This window comes from Schistocerca piceifrons, chromosome 4 (assembly GCF_021461385.2).
Source record: "Schistocerca piceifrons isolate TAMUIC-IGC-003096 chromosome 4, iqSchPice1.1, whole genome shotgun sequence".
In the NCBI taxonomy this organism is placed as follows: Eukaryota; Metazoa; Arthropoda; class Insecta; order Orthoptera; family Acrididae; genus Schistocerca; species Schistocerca piceifrons.
This window is the reverse complement of record NC_060141.1, coordinates 484,462,516-484,490,189: the sequence shown is the minus strand read 5'-3', so window position 1 is coordinate 484,490,189 and position 27,674 is coordinate 484,462,516. Positions and strand designations below refer to the sequence as shown.

The following is a 27,674-nucleotide window of genomic DNA, read 5'->3' as shown; positions in this document are numbered from 1 at the left end:
TACTTGATCACTGTAATTGTCACGAATAAGATTAAAGCAATAGGGCGCCAGATATAGCAGTGACTTCCCAATACATTATAATTGCTTTTATTTCCCTGTGAGACAGTTACTTTCAGTGCATCAAAAGTTGTTGAAGCTACGTCCTGAAAATTTATTACTATGTTACTCAGAAGAGTTTTCCATTTGACTCGGAGCTAGACTTGAAGTAGCCGACTTGTAACAGTTCGTAGCGTCACCGTGGTGTCAATTACTGCTCTAATTAGTGCTGCTGGTGCAGTTCGATGCGCCAGAACCAAACGCCGACCTCGACGGCTTTCGCTCTCGGTAGTCCCACGTGGCCCTCCGGTGCCCAGTCTTCTTGTCGTGGTACATTCTAGCGACCACCGTTGACAGAAATCGTGTAGAGTGGCTACATTCCTTCAAAGTCTTGCTTTAGTATCGCACAAGGGACGAGCAGCTTGTCTTAGACCTATTACAGGAGTTGCTAATAATGGCGTCTTTGTCGCCTTACACGCATTCTTGACTAGCAACTCAACAAGTCAAATATCGACGGTAACTAACGCTCACGACATTTATACGCGTATTTAAAGCAAACCTGATTGCCGTCTCACAGTGGCGCTGCTAGCGCCCCTCTTAAGCGACTGGCATGAAATGCAAATAGGCATCATCTTTCAGATGGAGAAACACGCAACCAACTTTCGTTTATGTTGCACAACTCCTTCTTGGTCTGCTATTTCTTTCCTTCAGTGTATTTTGTAACTGTGAAATGAATTTTCGGCCTCAGAATCCGCGCGATGTCATACGACAAACTCCTGCTATCATGAACCGCGCAGGTTTTATCCCTTGGTGATAACACCCCAGGCTACTGCTGCCCTTCTGTCAGCCAGATTACTTCGCGTCCTCGGGGTTCCACCAATCGCAGATATCGAAACTTTCATCTACTTGGTGTAGCAGATACCATAACGAACGAGAGAGGGGTATGCTGATCCCACGCCCCTCCTATCCGCATCCTCCACTGAGGATGTGACGATGACACGGCAGTCGGGTGGTCCCGGTAGGCCACTCGTGGCCTGCAGACGGAGTACTTGCTTGGTGTAGCGGACGATTCCAGCCGCTGCCTCTTCGCGAACGATGCTTACCTGTGTCCCAAATCTTGGACACCGCAACACGCCGCACATCAAAACAACTGGGAGTCTGTTCGCGCCTGTCTGCCGTCTGTAATGTCTCAGCATTTACCTGCGTCAGTATGTAATGTCTCAACCAAGATCGCGTTATATTTAGGTCAGATTCCACATACTTTTGGTGCGGGCGCAGGAAACTGCCAACATCTTATATATTGAGTGATGGTCTGATGTGAGTGGTGGTTGTTTCAGTGCCGCCCGACATCCTGGACCAGCCGACCAGCTCGGACCTCGTGGCACGCGAGGGCGACAACGTGACGCTGCGCTGCGCCGCCTCCGGCGTCCCGGCGCCTACTATCACGTGGCGGCGCGAGGGCGGGCAGCCCATACCCATGCCCGGCGGCCGCGACGGTCAGTGTCGACAGCTGCGGCTGCATGGCTTCACCTCACGACTTAGGCTGGTAGTTCACACAAACTCTGTCTGGTCAAAAGTGTCAGGATACACTGCGACGGATGCATGGCTTCACCATATCATCTGGGCTTCTGCACTACTGGCCATTAAAATTGCTACACCACGAAGACGACGTGCTACAGACGCGAAATTTAACGGACAGGAAGAAGATGCTGCGATATACAAATGATTAGCTTTTCAGAGCATTTACACAAGGTTGGCGCCGGTGGCGACACCTACAACCTGCTGACATGACGAAAGTTTCCAACCGATTTCCCATACACAAAGAGCAGTTGACCGACGTTACCTGGTGAAACGTTGTTGTGATGCCTCGTGTAAGGAAGAGAAATGCGTACCATCACGTTTCCGGCTTTCATAATGGTCGGATTGTAGCCTATCGCGATTGCGGTTTATTATATCGCGACATTGCTGTTCGCGTTGGTCGAGATCCAATGACTGTTAGCAGAATATGGAATCGGTGGGTTGAGGAGGGTAATACGGAACGCCGTGCTGGATCCCAAAGGCCTCGTATCACTAGCAGTCGAGATGACAGGCATCTTATCCGCATGGCTGTAACGGATCGTGCAGCGACGTCTCGACCCCTGAGTCAACAGATGGGAACGTTTGCAAGCACCAACCGTCTCCACGATCACTTCGACGACGTTTGCAGCAGCATAGACTATCAGCTCGGAGGCCATGGCTGCGGTTACCCTTGACGTTGCATCACAGACAGGAGCGCCTGTGATGGTGTACTCAACGACGAACCTGGGTGCACGAATGGCAAAATGTCATTTTTTCGGATGAACCCAGGTTCTGTTTACAGCATCATGATGGTCGCATCCGTGAACGCACGTTGGAAGCGTGTATTCGTCATCGCCATACTGGCGTATCACCCGGCTTGATGGTATGGGGTGCCATGGTTACACGTCTCGGTCACCTCTTGTTCTCATTGACGGCACTTTGAACAGTGGACGTCACATTTCAGATGTGTTTCGACCCGTGGCTCTAGCCTTCATTTGATCCCTGCGAAACCCTACATTTCAGGAGGATAATGCACGACCGCATGTTGTAGATCCTGTACGGGCCTTTCTGGATACAGGAAATGTTCGACTGTTGCACTGGCTAGCGCATTCTCCAGAACTCTCACCAGTTGAAAACGTCTGGTCAATGGTGGCCGAGCGCCAGTCACTACTCTTGATGAACTGTGGTATCGTGTTGAAGCTGCATGGGCAGCTATACCTGTACACGCCATCCAAGCTCTGTTTGACTCATTGCCCAGGCATATGAAGGCCGTTATTACGGCCAGAGGTGGCTGTTCTGGGTACTAATTTCTCACGATCTATGCACCCAAATTGCGTGAAAAGGTAATCACATGTCAGTTCTAGTATAATATATTTGTCCAATGAATTCCCGTTTATCATCTGCATTTCTTCTTGGTGTAGCAATTTTAATGGCCAATAGTGTATTTCACACGTACAGTGCCTGGTGAAATTATCGATATACCACTGTGCATTGCGGAACTGACTAGCGTTGGACCCGCCAGTATAAAAGGAGACGAGGAGTGTTATGTTGTCCGTAGACAAGCAGTAAGGGGCGGACGGGCCGGCCAGGACTAAACATATACAACCGCTCGCTCACGCGAAAGATCTGTACCCAAAGACTGGAAGTCGCGCAGGTCACACAAATATTCAACGATGGCAGTAAAAGTAATCCACTAAATTGCAGGCCAATATCATTAACTTCGATATTCAGCAGGACTTTGGAACATATATTGTGTTCGAACATTATGAATTACTTGGAAGAGAACGGTCTAAGGACACAGAGATAACACGGATTTATAAAACATCGTTCTTGTGAAACACAAATAAGTCTTTACACACACGAAGTGTTGAGTGCTGTTGGCAGGGCTTTCAAACTGATTCCGTATTTTTAGATTTCCAAAAGACTTTTGACATTGTAGGACACAAGCGGCTTTTAGTGAAATTGCGTGCTTATTGAATATTGTCTCAATTGTGTGACTGGATTCGTGATTTCCTGTCAGAGCGGGCACAGTTCGTAGTAATTGACGGGAAGTCAATGAGTAAAAGAGACGTTATTTCTGTCATTCCCCAAGGCAGCGTTATAGGCCGCTGCTGTTGGTTATGTATGTAAACGATTTAGGGGATAATCTGAGCAGCTGTTTTAGGTTGTTTGCAGATGATGCTGTCGTTTATCGTTCTGTAAACTCATCATAAGATCAAAACAAAGTGCAAAACTATTTGGGAATGATATCTCACTGGTGCGAAAATTGGCAGTTGACGCTAAGTAATGTAAAATGTGAGGTAATCCACATGAGTGCTAAAAGGAATTCCTTAAACGTCGGTTACACGATAAGTCTGCCTAATCTAAAGGCCGTAAAATCAACCAAATATCTAGGAATTATATTTACAAACAATTTAAATTGGAAAGGAAACATAGGAAAAGTTGTGGGGAAGACAAACCTAAAACTTTCTTTTACTGGCTGAACGCTTAGAAAAGGTAACAGATCTACTAAAGAGACTGCCTACACTGCGCTTGTCCGTGCATATTTTGGAGTACTGCTGTGCGGTGAGGTGAGGGACCTAAGCAGATAGTATTAACGCAGTACATCAAGGAAGTTCAAAGAAGAGCAGAACGTTTTGTATTATCGCGAAATACGGGAGAGAGTGTTACGTACATGATAGAGGATTTGGGAAGGACACCATTAAAACAAAGGCGTTATTCGTTGCAGCGGAATCTTCTTACAATATTTCAACCACCAAATTTCTCCTCCGAATGCGAAAATATTTTGTTTAAGCCGACCTACATAGCTAGAAACGATCATCATCATAAAATAAGGGAAACCTGAACTTGCACGGAAAGATACAGGAGTTCGTTTCTTACGCGAGCTGTTCAAGAGTGGAACGATAGAGAATTATCGTGAAGGTGGTTCGATGAACCCTCTGCCAGGCACAAAAGTGTCATTTGCAGAGTATCCCTGTAGATGTAGACGTAGATGTAGATGGCACTTGAGTAATAAATCCATCAAGAACACTTCAACCCTTCTAAAGTAGCCCAAGTCAGCCCTTGTGATTGTGAAGTGCAAATGCATTGGAGCAACTACAGATACATCGAGAACAGGCAGACCTCATGTACTGATGGTCAGGGATCGTGGAGTATTGCGGCATTGCGGAAGGTGGCAGTAAGGAATCGCATGAAATCAGCGGAAGGAATCATTCGTGAGTTCAAAATTGCTCCGAGCGGTCCAACTAGCACAGTGATTGTCCATAGGGATTTGGAAAGAACTGGGTACAATGGACGTGCAGCTCCCCGTAACCCACACCTTTCTGTAGTGAACGCTAAGTGACGCTTGAGGTGGTGTAAAGAGCGATGTCGACAAATGAAGAATCACGCTATATCCTGTGGCAATCCGATCGAAGGGTTTGTGTTTGGCTAATTCCTGCAGAACGTTACCTGCCACCCCATGTGCAGCGATAACAGTGAAGTAAGGAGGGGCAGTTTTACGTGGTTAAGGTGTGGTCCGCCCATTTCGCTTAAGAAAATGCTAAATGTGGAAGGATATGAACATATTTTACAACAATGTGTTCTGCTTTCAGCAGAGGACGGTTCAGATGTTTGCTTCAGCTTGTCAGTACCCTTTGCCATAAGGCAGCATCAGGGGCAACGATTTGTGAAAACAACGTTCGTGAATTCTGTCGTCAGCGCAGGGTCCCGAACTGAACCCAATCGAACACGTTGGTGGGAGGGGCGGGAGGGAGGGGGAGGTGGCAGTTAGAACGCTCCAGACCCACAACGTCCATCGTCATTCCTCTCTTCTGGTTTTGTCTTTTGAGGTACAATGGGCTGCCATTCCTCCACATTCAGACACATCATTGAAAGTGTCGCTAGCAGACTTCACGTCGTCTTAAAGACGAGGAGTGGACATACCCCATATTAACGTACATTAACAGTCGTTCAGGTAGTGTACCAGTAAATCTTATACTATACATCCACTGTAGCCTGCAAGCCATAGTACAACACACTGCGGAGGGTATTTTACACCAGTAGTAGCCTCACCTTTCTCCAGCTCTTTCCAGAATGAAGCAAGAAACTATATGTGCCCTAACATCTCTTGCTCCACTCTGGTAATCCTAACATGAGGTGTACGATGGATGATTATATCTAGAATGCTAGTGTCTTAAATTTAACCAACTTAGGTTTTTTTATTTAATTACTTTGATTTTAGGTAGCACTGACTATACAGTCTGTAACAGATATAACCGTCCAAAGTTAACATAAAACATTGAGTTTATGTAAACCAATAGAATGAGCTCGGCTCTGTGGATAGTACATTTCATGACGTAAAAGCTATTACAAATAACAATCAGTTCCTCCGCTCCCTATCCACAGAACAGAGAAAGCAATTCATTTAAATTCCGATAGAAGTCCTGGTGTAAAGAACATTCACTATTCAACGATCAGTCATCTATCTCAAGAATCTTTATTTGTCTTACTGCAAATATTATGTCTTGCTGCAAATATTCATTCATATATGCTGCCATGATGAGCTGATTGTAGAGTGAACGACCTACATTGTTACTTCTACACTGAAGCCCAAAGGGAAAAAAACTATTACCTTAGTTGCAGAAACTGATAGACCAATAACACAGTCACCTTGTATGGAGACAACACTGGACAGATTAATGAAGGAGTATAGGAAAACCCTCAGTTTGGTTCCAGGAGAGGTAAAGCGACAATAGATAACTTAACTCTGTTGTCTACTGAATACATAAACCTTTTGTAAAGAAACATTAATTGCCGCATTTTTCGACATTCATAAAGCTTGTGACAAAGCGCTAATGTCTCAAAAACTGGAAAGGCGTGGCATAAAAACGAAGTACATACAAGAAATTTTCAGTTTCATAAATGAATGAACAAATATAAAAGCATTGGTCGTAGTCTAGCAAATACTGGTCTACCACAAAGAGCTGGTCTACCTTAGCCTAGATCACCAACTCAAATATACACACATCAAAAAAAGGTTTGCATCACCTCGGTTCCGAGAGTTCCGGAACCTGTACAGGAAATTGCAATAGAGATCAACGTAAATACCATTTCGGCCCTTTTTATTGCTCATGAAAACCACACATTGCAATTTGTACCACCATACAGCGAGAACTTCAGAGGAGGTGGTCCAGACTGCTGTACACACCGGTACCTCTAACACCCAGCAGCACGTCCTCTTGCATTGAAGCATGCCTGTATTCGTCGTGATACCTATCCAGAAGTTCATCAAGGCACTGTTGGACCATATTGTCCCACTCCTCAACGGCGATTCGGCGTAGAACCATCAAAGTGGTACGTGGGTCACGTTGTCCATAAAAAGCCCTTTTCAAACTATCCTAGACATCTTCGATAGGGTTCATGTCTGCAGAACATGCAGGCCACTCTAGTCGAGCGATGTCGTTATCCTGAAGGAAGTCATTCACAAGACGTGCACGATGGGGGCGCGAATTGTCATCCATGAAGATGAATGCCTCGCCGAGATGCTGTCGATGTGGTTGCACTATCGGTCATAGGATGGCATTCATGTATCGTACAGCCGTTACGGCGCCTTCCATGACCACCAGCGGCGTTCGTCGGCCCCACATAATTCCACCCCAAAACAACAGGGAAACTCCACCTTGCTGCACTCGCCGGACAGTGTGTCTAAGGCGTTCAGCCTAACCAGGTTGCCTCCAAACACGTCTCCAACGACTGATTGGTTGAAGGCCTATGCGACACTCATCGGTGAAGAGTACGTGATGCCAATCCTGAGCGGTCTATTCGGCATGTTGTTGGGCCCATCTCTACCGGGCTGCATGGTGTCGTGGTTGCAAAGTGGACCTCATCGTGGACGTAGGGAGTGAAGTTGCTCATCATTCAGCCCATTGTGCACAGTTTGAGTCGTAACAAGACGTTCTGTGGCTCCACGAAAAGCATTACTCAACATGTTGGCGTCATTCTCAGGGTTCCTTCGAGCCATAATCCTTAGCTAGCGGTCATCCACTGAAGAGGTAGCCGTTATGCGGCCTGAGCGAGTCATGTCATCGACAGTCCTGTCTCTCTGTATCTCCTCCATGTCCAAACAACATGGCTATGGTTCATTCAGAGCCGCCTGGACACTTCCCTTGTTCAGAGTCATTCTTGGTGCAAAATAACAAAGTGGACGCAATCGAACCTTGGCATTGAACGTCTAGGCTTGGGTGAACTACAGCCAGCAGCAAGCCGTGTACCTCCTTCCTGGTGGAATGACTGGAACTGATTGGCTGTCGGACCCCCTCCGACTAATAGGCTCTGCTCATGCATGGTCGTTTACATCTTTGGGCGGGTTTAGTGACATCTCTGAACCGTCAAAGGAACAATATCCACAGTCGACGTCTATCCTCAGGAGTTCTGGGAACTTGGGTGAGGGACCGGTGACCTCAGCAGTTTGGTCCCATAGGAACTTACCAGCATCATCGCCACAAAACCTGGGTGATGCAAAACTTTTTTTGATGTGTGTAGTATATCTCCTCCCACGCAAAAAGTACAATATGCAGATGACTTTTGTATACGTTCTTGCACGAAGAACACACATCACGCGGTAGAGGACTTCGATAAAGCATCCAAATGCACTAACAGATGGTTCTCTCACAATTGATTAGAAACATCAATTGAAAAATGAACAATAGCAATTTCACAATGTAATTCATCAATTGTGAATCAGTCAAAATGATCTTTGAATCATAAACTTTCCCATAGAAATCGCACACTAAATTTCTTGTTGTGGTTGACTCTCGCTTAACATGGGCTCCTCAGACAGACAATTTAATGCAGTCTTGCGAGAAAGCACTATCTCGTGCGATGGGAGGAGCCCACCCTATAATACTACACAGCACGTATAGATAATTAATAAGAACCAAAATCGGCTACTGCTCTTGTAAGTATCACACTGTAACGAAAACCAGTTTATACAAGTTGAGTTAATTGTTGTGCAGGTGCGTCAGGGTGTGCTTTGGAGCAATGACATCAACTCTTTCGAACGCTCTTTTAGTAGATGCATGCAAAACTCCACTTTATCCACAAATAAATCTTCTAACAAATAAATACACATAAAAATGGACGCACCACGAAGGAATTACCCGAATGGGACGCAAATCGGAATATGTGATGTACATGTACAGAAAAACTGTCCGCCCCCGTTATATGAGTGGTCAGCGCGGCGGAATGCCACGCCAAGGGGCCCAGCTTTGATTCCCGGCTGGGGCAGGATATTTTCTCCGCTCAGGGACTGAGTGTTGTCCTCGTCATCATTTCATCCCCATCTCCAAGTCGCCCAATGTGACGTCGAATGCAATACGTACTTACCCTCGATGGCCGAACTTCCCCGAATGGGGGTCTCCTGGCCCACAATGCCATACGGTCATTTCCACAAACAAACTATTAATTACAATTTCAGAAAAATTGGAACATTTATGCAAGACAAAAAGCTTCACGAACTAAGCAAATAAATAGCGTGTTGGTCCACTTGTGGCCCTTATCCTAGCATACCTTAACTCTATAACTGGTTCAACTGGCTCTGAGCACTATGAGACTTAACTTCTGAGATCATCAGTCCCATAGAACTTAGAACTACTTAAACCTAACTAACCTATGGACATCACACACATCCATGCCCGAGGCAGGATTCGAACCTGCGACCGCAGCGGTCGCGCGATTCTATACTGTAGCGCCTAGAACCGCTCGGCCAAAACAACTCTATAGGTTACATCGTTTTTTGTCCAGGATCAGAGAGGTATAGAAAATATCAGTTAGCAGAAATGCCTCAAATTTTACTGCGGAATCAATCCCTGAAGTTCTTAAGTACGCTGTTCAATTACTTCCAAACAAAATTTTGGTAGTCACCGATTCTACATCTGTTTCAAATTCAGTGATAGAAGATGCTGTATAATACATCTTTGAATAGTTAAACCATCAATATAATAGAACAGCGCATTCAGTGTAATAGAAAACCGAAACTTCTAGAGATGCGTTGGGTGAAGCACACTGCCGAGATAGATACAACGAAAAAGTGGATGAACTTGTAAAGAAATCACTAACCACAGGGATGAATGCAAATATAAAATTACCACACTCATAATTTTATAACACTGTCAAATCCAGCATTAATTTCATTCAGAAGGAAGGCAGGAACTCATCAATGCAATAAAGGGCACCCACTACGCAGTAGTTCAATAAAATATTCCATAGAAGTTCCACAGAACCAGCTACAGCTGAAAAACATCTGTAGTTTAATGGCGATAAGACTAAACCAGGGAATTTCCCAAATCATATGTGCCGCTTCGGTCTTCGTGAGATACTTGTTGTGAGTGCGGAAATTAAGCAGTTACTGATGTGAACCCCCTTCCATTTGCTTGCCCCTTGCTAAGGACACACCAAGAGAAATTATTAAAAATCTGTTACAGAAAGATGTACCCCTCCCCGTTTCCAGCAGCACTAGATCTAGTGATTAAATACTTGAACAAAAGTACTTTATATATATCGTGAATGTTCACAGTCAGAAAAATAGCTGCATACATTCACAAAAAATAGGTAACATCAATCACTAGAAAATTAGGATAGCAGTATTTATGATTTGTTCTCAGTACTTAACGTGTTACAATAAAACTTTTATCCATTACGGACATGGAACACGGCGACTGTGATGAATATATGTTTCTAGAAATATGTACCATCCGATGATGAATTACTAGGCGATTCCAAACTTGGTAAATAAAAATTAAATAAATCGAAATGCGAATTTCTGGAAACCTTAATTAATCTGCTACTATCTTAAAACTTGAAAATATGCATTAATTATTATTATTATGACCCTTTTAGCGACTTAGTTAACCATAAAACTCTCAGTGTGTATTTAATGCAATTGTGTACATGAAAGATGGTTTTATGTCGAAAAGAACGAAAACCAATAAAGAACCAGTAATAAGAGTAATAGCAATAATAATAATAATCATTGACATCAGACCACACCAATGATACCGTTGCAAATGTCACAAAGCAACAATAATGGTTACCGTCCACCTTTCGGAACTCGGGGAGCGTAATTCAGTAACAAATCATAAGTCTTAGTAATGTTGATACTTGTAATAGTTTTGTTCTAATCTTCCAACAGGAACAACGTGGAGCCCTTTTTATACAATCGTTCTGAGCGAATAAAACTGTTAGAGAATAGGCTGTGAAAGACAGGGAACACTGTACATAAGACAAACTGTTTATATTTGTCATAAATATTCACTGGCGGATAAAGTCTGCCAAGGAGTAGGGCCTCTTATTGAAAATCACGTTCTATCATTTCCCTTCCATTCCGAGTAGGGCTACCATTTAGAACTAGACTGCGGTCCAGCTACATCTTGTAAGTAACGAGACACGAGGAGCAAGGCAGTACTTATTTTGAGGAGGCACACTCTGGTAAAGGATCTGAAATAGCGGTTTTCCAGTTGTGTTTCTTTCATCCCTTTTTCTGCCCCCGTGTAGCCATATTCGTACTTCTGCATTGCTACTGTAGCATTCCTTCCAAATTATTCCTTTGTTGTCGACCGAGTTAGCTGTGGCTTCGTTTAATCGAAGATAATTGCAGCTAATTTACTACTCTTTGCGCCATTCACAGGTAATCGCGCGGGCGAACAGTTTACCCATCGCATATAATTACGTAATTATATCAGAGGCAATATAGGCTATTATCGTTTCGATTCGAGAATGTTCTGCAACAGGCCGTAGAAAGACTCTTTGTTACAGTACGCAGTGGACATAACTTCCATAATTTCTAAGTTAAAACCCTACAAAACACAGAATTTTGAAGCAAAATGTTAGCTTTTATTGTGGATCTGTTGAAACATTTATCATTACGATGCAGAGACGAATGTAAACTCCGTTTATTGTCTTGTATTCACTACTTTGTGTCAGTAACTAAATTTATGGTACCACTTTCATTTATTTTGTGCCAAGTGGGTAAAATCCCGTATTGATGGCCGAATATATCAGTTGCAAAGTTTGAATAATTTTGTGAGTGACGAAGAAGAAAAGAACTCAACTTTCCAAGAATATGAGGCATCTCTGTCCGCTGAGGCGGAATGGGAAAACGTACGGTCTAATCAACTTATCACCAAGAATGCTGGCCCAGACATTGGCTACGAATCGCTATTGATGACTACGCGGTCGACTACCTCGTGGATTCAGGTGTACCGGATCATGCGAACTGTGGATACTGAAAAAACCTGAATGAGTAAAGAAAGCCTCATCAGCGTACGGGACCTGAAATAAGAGGCGCAGGGCAGCCCGTTGTAAAAACAATTGCGCAAGCTGGCGCTCATCGCGGAGAATCTTCAGGTGCTAATGGTGCCAAACGCTGGAAAGGACGAAGCTGTTGATCATGCAATACATTCCACACAAGTCTGTGTCTGAGGCCAAGGATGTATGCAGTACGTAATGTACTTGTAGATGGAGTGTCTTCAACATGTCGCAGAATCTCGTGTTTCATTTCAGGAGCTCGCACTGTTCGATTCCGACCTATACCACGAATAGTCATGGAAAGTGCCTGTTTGACGTAGCAGGCGATTCAGACATCCGAATGTTTGGTGTTGTGGAACACGTCTGTTGGGCTGCCAATACTCTCCCACTGCAGCTCGTCCGTTTCCATTCACAGACCCGTATACCAGATGCATGTCAGCCATTTCAGTATACGTAATCCGCTCCCTGTTGACTGTTGTTGTCTTAAGACAGTAATGATTGCGAGTGAATCGATGTGTTTACAAGGAAGTAACCATTGTTGTCACAAGGTGGACTCGTCTGCGAATGAATCGGTGTGTTTCCCAATACACCTCAGAGCCAATCATCCGTACACAGAGCAGTACAAATTTCGTCAGCGGCACTGTTATAAGAGTTTACGTCGAAACAACTAACATTTCCCCCAAAATTACAAGTTGACTTCAGAGATTATATGGTCCTTTCTTTGACGGAAAAGAAATCGCAACAGCAAAAAATAGTTCATATCCAGTAATGAAATTTAGGGAATACAGTTGTCTAGGTAAACATATTCAAGTGATTAACATTTCAAAATCACAGGTTTATGTAAGCACAAGATAAGCCACTGCAAATTTGAAATGCTGCTTTATTAATAACCGGTGTAACGGCCAGAATGTTGAATGCAAGCATGCAAACGTACATGCTCTGTACTGAAAAAGTGCTAGGTGTCAGTTTGTGAGTTGGAGTTCCATGTCTGCTGCACTTGGTCGGTCAGTACAGGAACCGACAATGATTGTTGTTGATGACGCTGGAGTTGTAGTCCGATGATGTCCCATATGTGCTCGACTGGAGACATATGTGGTGATCGAACAGGTCAAGACAACATGTCGAGTCTCTGTAGAGCAAGTTGCGTTTCAACATGTGCATGTGGGCGAGCGTTTTCCTGCCGGAAAATACCTCCCAGAATGTCGTTTATGAATGGCACCACAACAGATCGATTCACCAGACTGACGTATAAACTCGCAGATGGGATGCCTGGGGTAACTATGAAGTGCCCCTGCTGTCAAAGGAAATCTTACCCCATATCATAACTCCAGCTATAGGTCCAGTGAGTCTAGCGTGCAGACATTCTGGTTGCAGGCCCTCAACTGGTCTCCTTGTAATCAACAAACGGCCATAACTGGCACAAAAGCAGAATTAGCTTTCATCAGAAAATATAACAGCTCCCCACCCTGGCCTTCAATGATCTCTCGATTGACACAAATGAAGTCGCAAATGGCGGTGGCTCGTGGTCAGTGGGATGCACGCTACGGGACGTCTGGCTCGGATTTATCTTTGAAGTAACCGATTCGTAATGGTACTTTGTGTCATTATGGTGCCAACTGCTGCTCAAATGACTGCTGCAGATGCAATATGTTGCGCCAGAGCCATACACCGAACACGATGGCCCTCTTAGTAGCGTCACGTGGACGTCCAGAGCCCGGTCTCCTTTCGACCGTACATTCTAGTGACCACCGCTGCCAGCAGTCATTTACAATGGCTCCATTCCTGCCAAGTTTTGCTGCAGTATTGCAGAAGGAACATGCATTTTTTTGTGATACGTTACACTAAAGCATCACCAACCCTCCGCGGTCTAACTGCGTAGGTGAGCCAGTAAATGTAAACCATAGGGCAGTGACACTGCGTCACTGCAGCACACTTTGGAGGTGTGGCGTGGGACTTGGAGTCCTGTACCACCCAGAAACGGTGACGGTACTCTTCTGTCTGGCATAAAAACGTACTACGACATGGGCAGGGAGGATTGGAAAGTAATGGACGTGGATCGGAGGGCTAGTACTGCCAAAGGAGGCAGCCGTGGTGGGCGTGCCAGGCCCAGCGGTAGTCCTGGTCGGAAGCCGATTCTTCTAGATGGTCAGCGGAACCGGATGGCGATGCCAGCGACGTGGATGTGTAGTCCCAACGTGGTGTAGCCCATGGACAGTGTCCCGTAGGGCAGTTACTTTCTCATAGAGCCGCCGCGAGTTGTTGCTTATGGTCTCCTTGAGGGGGACGATATCTGCTTCCTCATGGAGAGTCACAATCCTCGTGAGTGGCCGGACCTGCAGGCTCCACCTGAGAACCTTGTTTTGCAGGGGCTGCAACCTGGTGACACTAATCGTGGCCCATGCAGTGGAGCCATACGTGAGGGCAGGCAGGATAACTGACCAGTAGATACGGAGCTTGGTAAGCAGGTTAAGTTCCCTGCTGCGGAAGAGGAGGCACAAGGCCCTGGTCAGCTTTTGCCCCTTGTTGGCGACATACTCTGCATGACTGTGGAACAGCAGCATGTGGTCCATCTGGACCCCGAGATAGGTGATCGTCGGGAACCAGGGTCCTGCAAGCCTGCAATCGAAATATTACGGCGGAGGACTGGGCGCCGTTTCTTGAAATAGACTGCCGTAGTTTTGGCGGCATTAAGAGCGTTTTGTTAGTCCGGCACCAGGCGATGGTGGCGCCAACCTGTCGGAGGCGGGCGATGACGACGTCAGTGATACGTCCAGTGGTAGGAACATACAACTTCTCGTAGCCCTATTATACGATCTCGTCCAAACTCAACGATGTGTTGATAATGGCGCCTTTGTCGCCTGAATGGCATTCTTCAGTAACATCAAGTCACGACGTCCAATCTCAAAGGTAACTAACGCTGCTTTGCATCCTCATAGTCGCACTACTAGCATCACTCTTATGTAAGTGTCACGAAATTGGAATAGGCATCATCTTTCAGATGTCGAAACACGACTGCCAACTTTCGTTTATGTTGTACAATTCCTTCTTGGTGTCGCTATTTTTTTCCGTCAGCGTAGTTCTGATGTTCTTTTTGGTGTCGCTATTTTTTTCCGTAAGTGTACTTGGTCCGATGTTTTCTACCTTCTGTATTAATTTGAAAGAATAGTTTCGTAACACCGTGTGCATAATGTACCCAGTGCTTCGATCAAGTGACGAGTCCGAAAACTTTTTAGACCGCCCTCCTATACACCTGGTTCGATCATTTAGTGCGATCATAGCCCGTGCAGCACAAGGGTTGTCGTTGACATTACATCTGAGTGATGTTTATCACTTTAGTTGCCTGTGGGGTAATTTTTACTCTATGCTCAACTGTGTCAGTGTTTTTTTATTTTCTTAAGAAAAATCTTTATTTTGCAATACATAATAATTATACAATATAACTCACCAACTTAATGATTAGTGGGTCCTAAGTGATACAATCTTGTATGTTAACTGCAGCTATTACAGTTAATTTGTAAACTACAGACAGTTTGAACGGTACAGGTTAATGGGTAAACTTACGATTTTTGTTAAACTATACACTGCTACCAACTTATTAGTAATCCTGACTTCCTGCAGCGTTACAGATGTGTCAGTATGGATATAAACCTACTGCAATGCCTTGCTCATCGAGCTAATCCCGATGAGCGTGCCGCTGACACTAGGCAGGCCAAAATTACTGGTCGCTGCAGGTTCCTAGTTTAGTATCTAGTTCTAATCCTACGAACTACTAACCAAACTACGTCAAATCCGGTGCTGTCATAATCGTGAAGTTAGTGTACGCCAGTCCCTGTAGCCCTGCACGTGGCGGATTCCAACTAGCAAGTCGACCTGTCCACGCACAGGCCGTACAGGATTAGGGTACTAGGACACGTTCAGCAGTTTGTTTCTAATCGCGAATGTCTCTCAGGTATGCAGTAATAACTTTACGTGATACCTCATTTGCCAGGTTATTCAAAGTTTTGAAAGTCTCTTCATGTCTTAATAGGTCGTATGTATCATTGTTTGGTAGTTGCTCTCTTAATCTAACTGCTACATCATCGAAAAGGGGGCACTCGTAAACCACATGGTCGGGTGTACCCACCTCCGATGCGCCACAGTCACACTCAGGTGTAGCCCTTTTCCCAAACCGGCAGACATATGTCGGGTAGGGCCTATCACCAGTGAGAAAATGAATTAAACCCCGGGTTGGCTCGAAATACCTCATGCCTAACCTTTCTTTAACATTTGGCAAGAGTCTGAAGGTTCTTCTGCCAGATTCATCCATTTCCCATAATTCCTGCCATAGATCCTCGCCCCTCTTTCTTATCACTCCCTTGTCCCTTGCCTGAACTCCCAGAATGTTTTCTAATTTCATATCGTTCCCTTTCTTAGCACAGTACCATGGTGCTTGCTCTCTAATTTGGATGTCCAGAGGACAGAGCCCCATTATCACTAATAGGGCACCACCTGGAGATGTTCTGTAAGCCCCCACAGATCTTAACAGCATGTTCCTCTGTATTCTTCTCACTGTCATGGTGGGCACCACCCTTGTGAGCCTGTGTGTCACACTCCCGAGTCGTAACCCACTATTGAAGTTAGTATACTGTTACGATACAATTTTATTAGGCGGGGGAGGGGGGGGAGGGGAGGTGAAATCTATTGTGTCCTATGGAGATGAGGTTATTGAGCACTTGTAATGATGCTCTTTGGGTTACGGATTCAATGTTCTTCCCGAAGTTCCACCTTTCATCGATGATAACTCCCAAGTATCGAGTCTCATGTCGTCTAAGAACTGGTGAGACCAATTCTGACTGTAGGATTTCTTAGTAGCTGTCCTTTCAGCAAAAGGTATGTTGATTTAGTTGGTGAAAAAGACATTTTAGTATTACGGCACCATAGTTGCAATTTTGCCATGGCCCTCTATATACACTGATAGGTAGTGCTTGATCGTGTTGCAGCGCCTAGCGTGGAAGGCGCCGTGTTCCGCATCGCGCGCGTCTCGCGGCTGCACATGGGTCCCTACCTGTGCATCGCGTCCAACGGCGTGCCGCCCAGCGTCAGCAAGCGCATCTCGCTCGTCGTCCACTGTGAGTACCGCCGCGCCGCCCATCGCCGCCCATCTGCCAGTGCGCTGCAGCCGCCTCACGCCTGCCGCCGCGGTGCGAATAATGCGCTCTTCTTTGTCGCAGTTCCGCCGATGGTGTGGACCAAGAACCAGCTGGTGGGCGCCTACGAGGGCCGCCAGGTTACCATCGACTGCTACTCCGAAGCCTTCCCCAAGTCCATCAACTACTGGACCCGGGACCAGGGCGAGATACTCGCTCATGGTAACAGCAAAGTACATATGACCTCACGCTGCTATTCCGTTTTATCTTCTTTGCTTCTTCCAGTTCCTTGTTTCACACCATATTTATTAAGACAAGTCTGTACCCAAACATTCGAAAATGCGACAGAAATTCGTTACTGTTCGGTGAATACCGGGTGGTTCAAATTATAGCTACACACAGGTTTAGTGTGGGCTGCAATTATCGTATGGCAGCGAAAACTGGTAATTATCCTAAAGTGTCAATGCGGAACCGATTTACGCTGAAAAAAAGGTTAGTTCCGCTTTCTCCTACTAGGTGAAAATCTGGCACTGTGAACGCAAAAAAGACGTATATAAACAATTCCGTAGATATTGGATTAGGAACGGGACGTGGGCAGAAAAAGTCAGACAAGTCAGAAACGCATACTGTTGATTTTATTGTTTGAGAAATGTCATATTACCGCCTTGAGCTGCTGTTAATATACTTTACTTATGCAACCAGCTGAAGTCGTCTGACCATACTCACATTCATAAAAATATTCACAGCATCATTTAAGCTGAAATGTAAAATCCTTATCGACTGGTAATAAAACCAGGAATAATGCACGATTATCATATCGTAATGCAAATTACGTCGTCAGTTTATAAAAGCTGTGCTAGAGGGTGTATACATTCATGTTAAAACTGTAATTGGTGCTAAAGCTGTGAACAGATTGATGCAATAAAGAGATTATTAACCGCCACTTACAAAGTTTGTTCAATATCACCTCTGGATGCGTCGAAGAGATGCTGTGCAGCGCCAGATTTGCAGGTGGTGCCCAAAATTGGAATTGACTTTTTTCCAGCTTAAATCAGTTCCCCATTAGCATAGTAGCATATCTATCACGTATCGCTACCATAGAGTAATTACACCCCATCACTGGACCTTCGTGAATAGCCGTAAGTTATAACCACCTTGTTACATTGTTGTATTCGAAAATCAAGGTCTGTTAAGATGAATGGAATAGTATTTATGAATTACACTGCAGCGGAGAAATGTACAGGAATGTTCAGGTAAAACAGTGACAGGTCGCGCGCAATTTAGTGCACTGTTAACCTGTTTCATTCATCAGATGCGAGCAGCATCAGTTAATCACGGCCGTTGCCACCTTAGGGCGTTAAAAACACAGTTCAATGTCGCAGCCAAAGAAGATGTGGTGCGACTTGGATCCATCTAACACCCCGTCTGATAACGGATGGTGTGTTCCTATGAGAGATGCCGCTACCAAATATTTTCAAAAGTATTTAATATTCTCATTTGCAAGTTGAAACAACACCACTTCCTGTTTGGCAGTGACAACGAGCAGTACTCTCAGATCCATAACGTGTCACCACTGGGCCAGTGATTATCCGATGACGCTCCTATCTCATGAGTCTGACCGATAATACTGAATGATACTGAGCCCAACCTACGGCTTTATATCTCAGTATTACATCAGGTTTGATTACATGGGAATCATTGTGTCCCATTAGAGCAAAGAAACAAAATCAGCTTTGGTCGCAGTATCAGCTGTACTTTACTGCAGATATAGACTTCAGCTAATAGTGCAGCTTTCATCATTGCTATAAATACAAAATAACACAGCAATGAGACACTGGAAAAGCACACTGCCCAAGAAGCATGTCGCAGGTGTACAGAATGCCAGTTGCACAACTACATACCTCTATAGGTAATCATGTAGACTCGACATAGTTATAACGACGCATGAAACAAAATAACTTTAACATATACATATCACCTCGGTTCCGAGAGCTCCAGAACCTGTACAGGAAATTAGAACAGAGATCAACATAAACATAATTTCCGCCGTTTTTATTGTTCATGAAAACCACTCATTGCATGTTGTACCACCATACAGCGAGACCTTCGGAGATGGTGATCCAGATTGCTGTACACATCGGCACCTCTAATGCCCAGTAGCATGTCCTCTTGCATTGATGCATGCCTGTATTCCTCGTGGCATATTATCCACAGGTTCATTAAGGCATTGTTGGTCTACACTCCTGGAAATTGAAATAAGAACACCGGGAATTCATTGTCCCAGGAAGGGGAAACTTTATTGACACATTCCTGGGGTCAGACACATCACATGATCACACTGGCAGAACCACAGGCACATAGACACAGGCAACAGAGCATGCACAATGTCGGCACTAGTACAGTGTATATCCACCTTTCGCAGCAATGCAGGCTGCTATTCTCCCATGGAGACGATCGTAGAGATGCTGGATGTAGTCCTGTGGAACGGCTTGCCATGCCATTTCCACCTGGCGCCTCAGTTGGACCAGCGTTCGTGCTGGACGTGCAGACCGCGTGAGACGACGCTTCATCCAGTCCCAAACATGCTCAATGGGGGACAGATCCGGAGATCTTGCTGGCCAGGGTAGTTGACTTACACCTTCTAGAGCACGTTGGGTGGCACGGGATACATGCGGACGTGCATTGTCCTTTTGGAACAGCAAGTTCCCTTGCCGGTCTAGGAATGGTAGAACGATGGGTTCGATGACGGTTTTTGGATGTACCGTGCACTATTCAGTGTCCCCTCGACGATCACCAGTGGTGTACGGCCAGTGTAGGAGATCGCTCCCCACACCATGATGCCGGGTGTTGGCCCTGTGTGCCTCGGTCGTATGCAGTCCTGATTGTGGCGCTCACCTGCACGGCGCCAAACACGCATACGACCATCATTGGCACCAAGGCAGAAGCGACTCTCATCGCTGAAGACGACACGTCTCCATTCGTCCCTCCATTCACGCCTGTCGCGACACCACTGGAGGCGGGCTGCACGATGTGGGGTCGTGAGCGGAAGACGGCCTAACGGTGTGCGGGACCGTAGCCCAGCTTCATGGAGACGGTTGCGAATGGTCCTCGCCGATACCCCAGGAGCAACAGTGTCCCTAATTTGCTGGGAAGTGGCGGTGCGGTCCCCTACGGCACTGCGTAGGATCCTACGGTCTTGGCGTGCATCCGTGCGTCGCTGCGGTCCGGTCCCAGGTCGACGGGCACGTGCACCTTCCGCCGACCACTGGCGACAACATCGACGTACCGTGGAGACCTCACGCCCCACGTGTTGAGCAATTCGGCGGTACGTCCACCCGGCCTCCCGCATGCCCACTATACGCCCTCGCTCAAAGTCCGTCAACTGCACATACGGTTCACGTCCACGCTGTCGCGGCATGCCACCAGTGTTAAAGACTGCGATGGAGCTCCGTATGCCACGGCAAACTGGCTGACACTGACGGCGGCGGTGCAGAAATGCTGCGCAGCTAGCGCCATTCGACGGCCAACACCGCGGTTCCTGGTGTGTCCGCTGTGCCGTGCGTGTGATCATTGCTTGTACAGCCCTCTCGCAGTGTCCGGAGCAAGTATGGTGGGTCTGACACACCGGTGTCAATGTGTTCTTTTTTCCATTTCCAGGAGTGTATATTGCCCCACTCCTCAACGGCGATTCGGTGTAGATCCCTCAGAGTGATTGGTGGGTCACGTAGTCCATAGACAGCCCTTTTCAATCTACCCCAGGCATGTTCGATAGGGCTAATGTCGGCAGAACGTGCTGGCCAACCTAGTCAAGCGATGTCGTTATCCTGAAGGAAGTCATTCACAAAATAGGCATGACGGGGGCGCGAATTGTCATATATTAAGAGGAATGCCTCACCAATATGCTGCCGATGTGATTGCACTATCGGTCGGAGGATGGCATTCACGTATCGTACAGCCGTTGCGGCGCCTTCCATGACTACCAGAGGCGTACGTCGGCCCCACATAATGCCACCCCAAAAGGACAGGGAACCTCCACCTTGCTGCACTCGCTCGACAATGTGTCTAAGGCATTCAGTCTGACCGGGTTGCCTCCAAACACGTCTCCGACGATTGTCTGGTTGAAGGCAAATGCGACACTCATCGGTGAAAATTACGTGATGCCAACCTGAGCGGTCCATTCGGTATGTTGTTGGGACTATCTGTACTGCGCTGTATGGTGTCGTGGTTTTAAAGATGACCTCGCCATGGACGTCGAGAGTGAAGTTGAATATTGCTTTTCGTGCAATTCATACGATAGCCGGAGCACTCTCATGGTTACTCCATGCTCCCTGATTACAAATTTTTACATAAATCTGGTGTTTCGATCTGTTACGCTGCCATTCATGAATAGCATTTTCCAACAGGATAACTATCGCCCAAATACAGTTGTTGTAACACAACACGCTCTACAGAGTGTCAATGTAATGCCTTGGCTGGCTCGATTACGAGATCAGTCTCCAGTCGAGCATTTGTGGGACATCATAAAACGACAACGGCAGGGTCATCCACAAACAGAGTTAAGCATCCCTCCATTGGCTGAGAAAGTGTAACAGACATAAAACTCCATCACACAAACTGACGTCCGACACCTATACAACACAGTGCATGCACGTTTGCACGCTTGCGTTCAAGATTCTGGCTGTATCATCGGTTATTAATGTGCCAGCATTTCACAATTGTCATGAGTTATCTCACGCTTACGTTAACCTGTGGTCTTGCAACGTTAACTACTTAAGTATATTACACTGATGAATGTACATCCGTAATTTCGTTAGTCTACATTAATTATTTTCTGGTGTTGCGTTTATTTTTCTTTCAGTGCATATTGCATAAGATGATCAGTGCGAGGACAATGTTCTGCAATAGCAGATTTGCTCGGCTGTTGTAAGCGTGTGTAAAGCTCATGGTCAGTACGCTAGTCTCCATAGACCTGACAGTCTGACCAAAATACAGATGCAGTACCTGCGAGGATTACGGTAGACACCAACCCCCCGCCCTTTACGCAAACGAAGATCATCCTATACGTTACCTAAGAAGACCATAATCTTACATGGTGCTCGGAAAACTTTCTTCACATCATATTTCCGAAAAATATGACAAGTCCTGTAGGAAGTGCTCCCTACATAAGGAAAAATGGTCCTAGACTTTGGTACCGCCTCCGTAATTATCATCACTCATCCGGTGCACCTCGTTCGACAGAGCAACGCAAGTCTAAGCTGTCTTACACTACAATCATTATGACGAAAGGTTGACAAATTCTGAGGATTCGGGATTACGTGGGCCCTTTGAACCAAAACCATTCACCTGACAATCAAGTTAATTTCTTGACGAAGTAAAATTTTGACACCCTATCCTGAAGCAAGTTACGAAACGAAATATTAATGTGGTCAGCCACAGAGTGGAACTTATGATTACAGTATGGAAACTTATGAACCGTAAATACAACCTGAAATTCGCTTAATACTTCAATATGTTACTATAAAAAACGATCATAACTAACTGTAACTGTAGTTACATAAAAATTCTAGATTTTGAAATTTTTGCTAAAAGCCTGAATTAGCAGTAAAGAACATGCTGCTCTGCAGTACCAAATTGAAGTTTCCACATTTGGCTTAAAATCAGTAACGTGTTCGAACAATTCTCACAATAACTTGTACAGCCTGAAACAAATGTCTGCTTCTACAAGCGTAATCTGGATGCTTAAAGATCATATCAAGTCTTGCAATACACAGAAAATCATTAATGATCAAAATTAGGTACTTAAAAGTTAGGCAACCCGCAAGAGAGTATATGAAGTTAAAGACAGCCATTAATACTGCGAGAGTGACCCTCTGTCAAAGTGGCCACCGTTATGCAAGTGTGACGCTTCCTGCAGCTCAGGCTGAATTTATAAATTTTTGAACACAGTGAAACAAGTATACAAGAAATTCCTGTAACAGAAAGCGATTACCACAAGTAGCTAAGCCTAAACAAAACACACAGGGTATACCACTTGCAAATTTAAAACGGAATCTTTAGTTACCTTCTGCATTCGTAACTATTCGATTGGTACTGGATGAACAAATAACGCAACTGGCAGACAGGTCACTGTACGTTAAGCACTACTAAGGTCCTTAATGAACGTCCTGAAGTTTCATATAAATAAACACTTTTTAACCAGGGCGTTAAGAACTAGTTTATCAGTATGGAACAATTTCTCTCTAATTGTTGGCGAATTTGAATAGGCGGAATAGGGACTGAACATTACAGTTTCCTCTGAGAGTAACTATAACAACATCGTGGAGACCGACTACCGGAGCCAGGAAGAACTACCACAACTTCCACAATTGGCTTGCCATAATGCTGAGAACGTGTCACAGCATTGGAGAGAATTCATCTTTGATGTGTATTCCACAATGACAACCGATCCACACAAATGCATCTCTGAAAGGGTACCTCCAAAATATGACCACCACTCTCACGAGTGAAGAACACCGTCACTATCACAATTAATATCTGCTGGCGCCGCACTCTGCTTGACACACACACACACACACACACACACACACACACACACGGCGAGCCGAATGTACCGGAAACTGTAGGAAACTTGACGCTTTAACCGCTTGGTACACGTCTTGACGCCTCTGGTCACCTGACACTCTGCAACCCGATGATCTCCGACGTCTCAGCGCAAACACCAAAACGGCACCCTTCTCTGTCCTCGCTACCCCCTGGAGTGGAAGCTAAGGCCCACACTCGATGAAACCAAAGACACAGCAAAGCGCGGCCAGATCGACAAGGACACCTGAAGGCAAGCATTGCTGGCGCACGACTCAAGGCCCTTGTGCTTCAAGAAAGTCACCACTAATCCTCTCTCCCACTCTTATCGCAGAACCGGACCAGTGCTAAATGGAAGGACCTACGATACACTAAAGTTACTAACTACCCAAAAGACACGCTCCTTGAAGTGTAGCACAGGTAACCCTGCATTTGTATTGTTAGAGGCCTCCATATTCGCTAGCGCCTGCGAGTTGTTGCGTGTGCAGCGGTTTATGTTACTGTTATCTCGTATAACAAACTGGCCGCGAATTATTGACATTTACAGGATTAGCAAAATCCGGCGCTAAATCAACAGGAACGAATGCAGTGGGCCGCGTTATGGGATGAAAACTGGCGCTTCAAATATCACCCGATAATGCGGGACGCCGTGAGATCACATCATTTAGGCCGCGCTGGTTTAATTGTGTGCAGGCGCTTCCCCATTTCCTGACACAAATAAAGCGGAAACGAATTTAATGGTCGCCTAGGATTAAACGTTCGACATATAGTAACAATTGTAAATCTGCCCCAGCGGCAGAACTTCGCGTTTGGGCCGGCGCGTTGTTTTTCGGTGATTTTCGTAATTCTTTTATGTCGGGCGTGTCCTTAGGTGGTGGGATATTTTTAATGTTGAATATCGTAAGTCTACCGGTAATGAATCAGGACTGGAGTCACACGTGTCACACAAATGCATGGGAGTATTAACGCCTAGAGCCTTAAAGTAAAATTGTTATGTACAGGCAATGGACATGCTTACTTTCATTGGTGAGATATAGAGAAATTGCAATTTGCATAAGGAACAGATTGCCTACAAAACATTTGACTTGCCTATGCCTTTGTGTAGGGTCCATGTCATGTCGCCCTTGCAGTGTGTAGCAAATGTATGCAGAAAAGGGTAACGCGTATAGTCTCAGGTTTTTATTTCCCACGAAATGTTTTAATAGAAACGTTGAAAAACGCCTGGTAGGCGCTGCCATGCTCAAACAATATCTTCAAACGATATATAGACACTTCCGAGAGGTACAATAGAAAAGAATTCATCATCTCAGTAAATTATGGTCTAGGAGATACTTCTAAGATAAAATTACACTAATGTCAGAACTATCAGGCAACGCCACAAGTTATCCATTAATAAAACGGGGAGAAACCTTGTTAGATGATACCGTGAAAAGTAACCGCTTCCTATGTGTTGCACAGTGATTTGCTGCTTACGGATACAGGTGTATATTTAGTTCTAGGATCAATGTTAATGCGACGCATTAGAAATTATGAGGACTCTGCATTTGGCATAGACTGATAGATTATAATTATTTTATCATGGAAAGAATGCATATCTACATCTACATGATTACTCTGCAATTCACACTTAAGTGCCTGGTAGAGGGTTCATCGAACCATTTTCATACGACTTCTCTACCATTCCACTCTCGAATGGCGCGTGGGAATAAGGAACACCTAAATCTTTCCGTTCGAGCTCTGATTTCTCTTATTTTATTATGATAATATTTCCTCCCTACGTAGGTGGCTGTCAAAAAAATATTTTCGCGTTCCAAAGAGAAAGTTGCTGATTGAAATTTCGTAAATAGATCTCGCCGCAAAGAAAACCTCCTTTGTTTCAGTGACTGCCACCCCAACTCGCGTATCATTAGTGACACTCTCACGCCTATTGCGCGATAACACGAAACGGGCTTCCCTTCTTTGCACTTTTTCGATGCTCTCCGTCAATCCTACTTGGTGAGAATCCCACACCGCGCAGCAATATTCCAGCAGAGGACGGACAAGTGTAATGTAGGCTGTCTCTTTAGTGGGTTTGTCGCATCTTCTAAGTGTTCTGCCAACAATGCGCAGTCTTTGTTTCGCCTTCCCCACAATATTATCTATGTGGCCTTTCCAATTTAAGTTGCTCTTAATTGTAATTCCCATGTATTTAGTCGAATTGACAGCCCTTAGATTTGCGTGATTTATCGTATAACCAAAATTTATCGGATTTCTTTTAGTACCCATGTGGATGACCTCGCACTTTTCTTTGTTTAGTGCCAATTGCCACTTTTCGCACCATACAGAAATTCTCTCTAGATCATTTTGTAATTGGAATTGATCGTTTGATGATTTTACTAGACGGTAAATTGTAACAACATCTGCATACAATGTAAGGGGGCTGCTCAGATTATCAACCAGATCATTTATGTAAATCAGGAACAGCAGAGGGCCTATGACACTACTTTGCGGTACGCCAGATATCTCTTCTGTTCTACTCGATGATTTACCGTCTATCACTACGAAATGTGACCTCTCTGTACCCTATATACTGGATAACTCAGCTGGTTTAGCATATTTAAACGTGTTAGAGACGGATGCTGGAGGTTAAGGGAGCTGCTAAGATGATAAATAAGGACAGGAATGTAAGTAGAATAGTAAGTATCAGAAGACGCACGATGATAGGACGTGTGGTTAACACATCGAGAATTTTTTTTGTGTTTGTAAGTCTATTTCCTGACTCAACGTATGGTGGCGTTGTACGATATTGTACAGCCAAGAGAAAAATACGTCTCTCCTCAAGGATTCCAGTCACTTGGAGCCATTGAGATCCTGTATGGAGTTGAATATGGCACTCTTGATCTTGCCAAGATAAATAAATCGACAAAATAAATTTCTCCGCCGATTCAGCCAACAAGTAAGCGATTCATTTTGAAAATATCATAGTCAGTCCTCTGTCCCGTCTCTGTGCAACCCGTATAAGACTTTGTTGGTGTACATCTAGACCTACATCATTACTCCGAAAGCCGTCGGACAGTTTTTGATGGAAGATACTTCTGGTACCACAAACTGATTCCCCCTTTTCTGTTCTATTCGTGAATAGCACATGGAATGAATGATTGTCGGTAAGCCTCTGTATTAATTCTAATTTCTCGAATTTTCTCGTCGTGGTTATTTCGCGAGATGTACGCGCGAGGAAGTAATATGGTGCCGACATTTCACGGGAAGTACTCTCCCAAATTGTCAATAGTAAACTTCTACATGACGTACCGTAAAATATCTAGGAGTAACTGTCATTGTACGTAAGGTCGCTGTGGACAGTTACTCCCAGATATTTTACGGTAGATACTGTTTCCAGGAATTTGTCATCAATGGTGTAGTTGTACAATAGTGGATTACTTTTCGAATGGATACGTAGTATGTTACATTTATTTACGCTCCATGAGATCCATAGCGCTGTTTACACCGGCACGTAAGCTGATGCCGTGTTCCTAGTCTTCAGGAGAGAATTTTACATTGCGCCGCACTGCCGTCTTGTTACAGAAAAAAAATTTAAAAAAATGCGAGCTTACCGAGTATGAGAGCATATTTTCGCTCTCAACGGAAAAAAAAATTGGCAGATGTAAACGTAATTTCCGTAGTATCCCAAAGTGGTGTGATAGGACCGTTTCTGTCTAATCATCTAATAGAAAGTATCGGAAGCTCATTAAGACAGTTCGCAGATGATGCGGTTGTGTAAAAGAAAGTATCAACGCCAGAAGACAATATCCGTTTCCTGGATGACCTACAGAGGACTGACAAATGGTGCAGGCTCCGGGAGTTGACCCTGAGCGTTTACATCTGCCAATTTTTTTTCCGTTGAGAGCGAAAATATGCTCTCATACTCGGTAAGCTCGCATTTTTTTAAATTTTTTTCTGTAACAAGATGGCAGTGCGGCACAATGTAAAATTCTCTCCTGAAGACTAGGAACACGGCATCAGCTTATGAGCCGGTGTATACAGCGCTATGGATCTCATGGAGAAACAGAGAGAGCTGTGTTTCGTAAGATTCCTGCTCGCGGAATCGATGATGAT

The 27,674-nt window shown here is 45.0% G+C and overlaps 1 protein-coding gene across 1 annotated transcript in view; it reads left to right on the top strand.

Annotated features, from left to right (window-relative positions):
* The window catches only part of LOC124795431 (lachesin-like), a 541,280-nt gene that overhangs the window by 418,957 nt on the left and 94,649 nt on the right, over positions 1-27,674 (top strand). The window contains exons 4-6 of the mRNA XM_047259458.1: positions 1,374-1,532; positions 16,857-16,985; positions 17,088-17,225. Of these exons, the coding sequence (XP_047115414.1) occupies positions 1,374-1,532; positions 16,857-16,985; positions 17,088-17,225 (426 nt within the window). The remainder of the gene's footprint in view (positions 1-1,373; positions 1,533-16,856; positions 16,986-17,087; positions 17,226-27,674) is intronic.